Here is a 6,381-nt window from a genome sequence, read left to right as displayed (position 1 = left end):
AGAAAGAAAGAAAGAAAGAAAGAAAGAAAGAAAGAAAGAAAGAAAGAAAGAAAGAAAGAAAGAAAGAAAGAAAGAAAGAAAGAAAGAAAGAGATATGCAATATTTTGATAAATGTTCTCTGGTACACCACTCAGGAAGAGAACATATTTTCAAGCATTTAGAAACAGAACAGCAGGACTTGTGAGAGGTGAAACTAGCATTTACTGCTGACGCTCTAATATTTTTATTCTTGTCATTTAAATGTATTCAGATATCCAGTTTCACCATCAACTAAATAATTAGCTTGCATTTTTAAAAGTTGAAATACAGACTCCATTTTTAGGTGAGTTTTTTTTTTTGTTTGTTTTACTGTATCTGGTAAAATATCTCTATTTGCACTGGGTATGACAACAATCAATTTCTCCTATGTGCTTTCTTGGAGATTAAAATCTTTAAGGGTTTTATGTTCCTCTCCCTAATGTGAATTCTAACGTAAATTTACCTGTACAGTAAAGACTGCTACATGCCAGTAAAAATTCCTTCATAAAGCCAAAAGCTGAACTGCCTGATAGAAATGGCTCTTATTAACAGCTACTATGGGCACATAGGATATAATGACACATTAAGAAGAAATGACATCAAATGTAGTAACAACTGAAAATACTTCTTGGGTCACTAATTTAATTAAAATATTAAAATCTTTACCAACAATAAAAACTCAAGGAGGCACATTTCAAAGTCAGATGAGTAATTCTGAAGAAGTAACTCCTTTCTCAAGATAGTGAATGAGTCCAGCTTTTTTACAGAAAAGAAAGAATAAAAATGAATCCATGAAATGGCCTCTTTTCACTTAATTTTCCAAAAACAGGTAAATAAAAATCTCTGCCCTTAAATGTTTACAATAAAATACTTGTGATTCTTTTTTCAACAACAAATTAATATATATTTTTACAAATTAATATATATATATTTACATTGTCAGTTATTCTTATTTTTTCTTTCTTTTTTTAAAAAAATAATATAATAGTTAAAATACTTGTAATTCTAAAGCTTCTCAAGGGTTTCTTCTGGCACAAGAGTCCCAATCCTTGCTTTTCCTTTGTTACAGAGACAGTTGTGCAGCATTGTATAACAACAACAACAATCTCAAATTCTAGATGCTAAAAAAGTAAAAAGTGATAAAAATATTTAGTAGTAAAAATCTTTAGCCTATGGGCCTCACACACCTGTCAATAACCCCACTTAAAAGCAGTGTAGAAAGAAATGCCAAAGTTGGGGGGTGGGGGGGAAATCACAGAGCTAGACTTCCTTTAAGGTTTATGCAGGAGGTAGGCTGATCAAACACATCTGAGGAAAGTGTAATTTTTTTTTCAGTTTGTAGGTCTATTTAAAATATATACTGATTATTTATTTACTAGTAGTTGAAAAACTAACTTCTGAATTTCTCATTCTCTTTTTACTGTTCACTTTTGGATTGCTCTGTGGGTTGTTAGCACTTATGCTAGAAGATTATAAGGAAAGAATAAAGCCAAAATAAATAAATCAATATAGTGTCACTATCAACTGTGAGAAGCAAAGAGAGGTTTCAACCATAACTTGGTTATTCAGTATACTGGATCTTCACTTTCTTGCTTTTATGTATTTAAATAATTTTGGTTTTTTTCATTGAGTTAGTATCTATGGAAAACATAAAACATCTTTAAAATCAGATTATCTCTTAACAATATTTTAGTGTTCTGGTTTATATATTCCTATAGAATTAGTCTTTAAAATTACACATTGGGTAGCAGAACTTCAGTACTTGATAATATACATTAAAATACCCTATTGATTGTTAGATTGCCTAAATGGGGCATGGAACTTTTCCCTTTAATTTTTTTCTCCTTAAAAGCCAAATATCACGGGACTCAGAGAAACTTCCATCAATCCTACCATGATTCTTAAAGTATTACATTTAGAAAAGGTTTTCCAAGTAAGTGGAAAATAACTTTCTACTTATTTTGTGGATATGGCAACAGCCTGTCAGTTACTCTGTTTTTAATTTAATATATGTGCAGGCACCTTTTACTAAATCAAAAGTCCATTCAAGAGACTATCCCTGTTGTTCTCTTGATGGGTACTCTGGAGCCCGTAGGATTCAGAGGGTTACTTTAGCCTTGGCCCATATCGGTGCGGAGGCCTAGTAAGGAAGCAGCTTTCATCAACCACAAAAAGGAAGACTGTACTGGCTATATGCACAGAGGAGTCCTGGGTGAGTTCACAAATGTGAGCATGAGGTCATTCTGGCATGGCAATAGTAATATCTCACTGGGAGCTAGGGTCATGAATATGCGATGTGGGAAAGAGGGTGTGGCAAGTGATAAGGGAGGGCATCAGCCCCAGAGGGGTAAAATCCACTTGGTATAATATCTACTTCACATTCAAAATCTGCTTATGGTACTCTCATTTCTAGAGGTTGCCCTTTATTATTCTCATTTCAACATTACATATCTGGTAAAGGTACAAGTATCACAAGAGTTGGTGGTAAGTAGTAATATTCTATAAATACTGTATTCCTTCTTTAGTTAGATACCAGAGCATACAGACATTTATTATTTAATAATTTCCTGATGATTTACTTAGGCTCAGAAGCAATTTTTTGTGTGTGTGTTCTTAACAATCATTAGCAAACACATAGTGGACATTTTAAGATCTCCATTATGTACCATAGCATTCACTTAAAATGAAAAATCGTCCATCATATAGATTACAAGAAACTTCTATCCAGGGAAACTTAAAGGTAGGTTTATTTATAAGCAGTCTAAATTAAATTGCTTGTTTTTATACAGCAGTAAGCACAGCAATATGTAGGTGTTTTAACTTCCATTTTTTTTCTATTTGGATTTTTAAAGATTTTAATTCAATATCAGTTCCAAAGATAATTGAAGCTTATGAAAGATTTGAGAAATAAAAGTGTTAATCGGGCTTAAAAAATAGGACAAGAAAAATAATCATTTCTGGGTCGGCCTCGGATGATGTCATCATAGGTTCTAAATGTAATAGCTAGGCAGTATACACTAACTCTTCCTACCCATGTGACCTCTAACATCAGTTTGGGCAAAACAACTAATATTTCAATCATTTTTTGGCTGAGAAGTGAGGTTCTAAGGCAAAAGATTAAAGAGAGTTTAGAGTGCCAAGGATGAAACGATGTGAGTGTGTGTGAGTGTGTGAGCGCGCACGCGCACGCATGGGGGGCCGAGGGGAGGAGGCATGAAAACTAACTCTTCCAGCACACACCCCTTTTGCTACTACAAGGGCATCCAGCAATCACATTTGCAATAGTAAAAATGCTGAAGGATCCTACAGTATCGTTTCCTCCACAGCCACCCTATACTCTCCTACAAAGCCCTTCTTGCTTTCTTGGTGCCAGGAAATTCTTCAGGGGTTAAATGGGGAAGTGCAGCCACTACCATTGTTGCAATAAATAAATGAATGAACCAGAACGAACCAGCAATCCATCCCCGGGAAGCAAGTATCTTATTTCCTACGATTATATACATTAGCCAGCAACCATACATTTAAAAAAATTATATTTTATCTTTGAGGTATGTGTACACATTATAGATATACAGACATCTATACAAAAAGCATAGTACCGTGCATACACATACATCAATACCTTTAAAATATTTTTTAAGCATTATTATTACAATGAAAATACAAATAGCTTTTAAAAATTGTATAGGTTAACAACTTCATCTCAAAGGCCTTTCATTTTGCACATATAGCATACATAAACACACACACACACACACACACACACACAAAGGTTTTTTCCCATGCCGTAGACAATGCTAAAATATCTGAGATCAGGTTGCTATGCCAACAGATTTTTTCTAAAATGAATAAAATTATTAGGAGGGAGAAAACATTCTTGACTCCTTTCCTCCCATCCATGAAGCCGAGAGAGGCTCAGGGAGGGCGAGAGGCTGCCAGATGGGGAGGAGGGGAAGGAAGGGAAGGTGGGTAGAGGGGTGTTTGCTTACCAAAGATGCTGATTTGATCGTGGCAAAGCGCTCTCTGTTCCGGTAGTGGAGGGCCTGGCTCTGAACTGACTGGGTAGGCCGCGGCTCAGGCCTGGGATCGCCGTGGCCCGCCTCATCCCTTATGAATACATGATCCTGCAGAAATGGATAAAAACAAGGAGAAAGTCCAGCTGTGCTCTTTCCTCGCCGGCTGCCTCTCTCTCACCCCTCTTTCTGCACAAGCACTGCTGTTTGAAATGCATAGTTTAGCTCTCTGCTAGTCCCCGCAGCTCCCACGGTACAAAATGAATAAGCAACACATTGCAGCCTTCAGTTAGGAATGTCAGCTGATCGCTAGTGGGATGCCTTCTGAATCCCTGGCAGGCTTTTTCTTTACCTCCAGAATTACATATATGCAAAAGAAAAAAAGAATAGAAAAAACAATGCAATGTACAGACTCCTTAGAACAGTTTGCTTAAAACGCTGTAACCAAATAATTCCTTTAAAAATGTCATGTCCATGTCTAGCAAGGAGGATGCTGGTTGCTTTTAACATAAAAGCGAGCCTCCGCCTCATTCCCTTGAAAGATCTGCTTTCTCAATTTAATTTTATTTGAGATCTGTTCGGTAGAATCATCATTCTGCCTAGAACCAGTGTAGGCTTGTGCTGAACTGCCTCTCTATCTTGTGCTGGGAAGATTCGGCAGTCACTGAGGGATCCTGCTTTCCAGTCATGATCGTACACAGTTCTAGCACCTTCTCTCTACAGCTTCTGAAAGGATTTTTTTTTAGATTTAAAGAGATAGGCATACAATTTTAACCAAAGGATAGTTTCCACAAATTCTTTCTCAACTCAGTCTGGGTATGGTCACCAGAGTGTGTAAAACTGAATTTAATGTCCTTGACTGATTTAATCAAGTCTATGTTTCTTGATAGGCAAAGATGATTAATCTTATTATAACACCCAGTGAAAAATAACATTCCCTGAAAGGATAATAATGGATGTTTCTTAAATGCAACTGAAATGACTTTTAAAGGGGAAAATGCTTTCAAAGGGCAATGCTTCTCTCTATAAAGATGGAGTGGTCAGTCAGTAAGTAGCTCTACCCCTTCAGGAAAACAGATACTATAATAATTAATATTTCAAAAATATGTACAACCATGGGGGATTTTTAAATAGTGCATGTTCAGGACAGGAAAAGAGAAATTAATTCTCCTATTGCCCTAGGGTTTTAGGAGAAACCATTTGAGAGAAGCCAGTTTTGCATTTTGTCCATGACCATTTGAAATTTTTAATAATTGCTCTTCCCTACATATCAGAAAACAAAATTACAGAGTCTTAGAAGGTACAAAATTTTATCAGATAGTCTGAAATTTTGAAAAATCCAAATACACATATTCCTCAAGGAAAATTAGATCTTATATCCAGGAAAAAAGCCAAGATCCAAAATTAAATTTATCATTGATCTAATTTTCCTTTGATAGATTTAGAATGCTTCTGACTGTTGGGAAGGTACCTACATCTATAGACATTTTTTTCAGTTTACTATATAGTGGTCTAATTTTGTTTTAAAAAAATGAAGGGACACTAAATGCCACTGAGAACATATGTCACATAATGTTTACTGCTGTGTTGTCCATTAATGAGGTAGATACAAATCTCTTAGGTATTTAAATAAAATGTAAAATTCAGTTTCTGTGTCACACCAACTGTCTTAAGGTAGCCGCTAATTAGGGCTACCATTCTGAATTATTCAACTAGAGATTGTTTCTATCATTGCAGAGATCTATAGTCAGTGCTGTAGGTTAAAAATGTATCTCAACTCCTATTTTTGAACTTAGAAAGAAAAAATTTGATAGATTAGTTAAATTTCCTACATCATATCTTGGGACATTTGGACTCTTATTTCACAGAGCAAAGAGAGATTGAGTGTGGGGTTGCAATTCATATAGTTTAAGGTTCTAAAGAGAAAGGTACTGGGATATACTACCATTTCTATTGCTTTTACCTTCAAAAGTGAACCTACTTATTTCAGTCCAAGAGAAGCAAGTTTTTAAATGGCAGAAATCAAAAGAAAAAGACTAAATAGAGGCTTGTGGATTTACAGACAGTCTTAACAAGTCACAGTTTGGGTGTGTTAGTTGGCCAACATTAAGTGCATTGACTTAAGAGACAGCTCTAACATGATGTGGTAGGAGCTAAATTTCAAATTATAATACTTTGATTTATAAAGATAACCAGGGACTGTTCATACTGTTCACAATAGAATAAAACAAAACAATCTTATCAAAACATGTCTAATTTTAATTTTTTTTTATTAAAAAGTTTATTTTTACATCATTTTGCACATTTTTTTTTCATCTCAATTGTAATCCCCACGGGTTTCCCATCACCA

The 6,381-nt window shown here is 35.2% G+C and overlaps 1 protein-coding gene across 1 annotated transcript in view; it reads right to left on the bottom strand.

Moving 5' to 3' along the window:
* Window positions 1-6,381, bottom strand: part of TAOK3 (TAO kinase 3) — a 152,534-nt gene that overhangs the window by 27,481 nt on the left and 118,672 nt on the right. The window contains exon 14 of the mRNA XM_004690998.2: window positions 4,008-4,142. Coding sequence (XP_004691055.1) covers window positions 4,008-4,142 — 135 coding nt within the window. The remainder of the gene's footprint in view (window positions 1-4,007; window positions 4,143-6,381) is intronic.

This window comes from Condylura cristata, unplaced genomic scaffold, assembly GCF_000260355.1.
Source record: "Condylura cristata isolate star-nosed mole 26May11 unplaced genomic scaffold, ConCri1.0 scaffold00029, whole genome shotgun sequence".
NCBI lineage: Eukaryota > Metazoa > Chordata > Mammalia > Eulipotyphla > Talpidae > Condylura > Condylura cristata.
The sequence above is the reverse complement of the archived record's forward strand: the minus strand, read 5'-3'. Positions and strand labels throughout refer to the sequence as shown.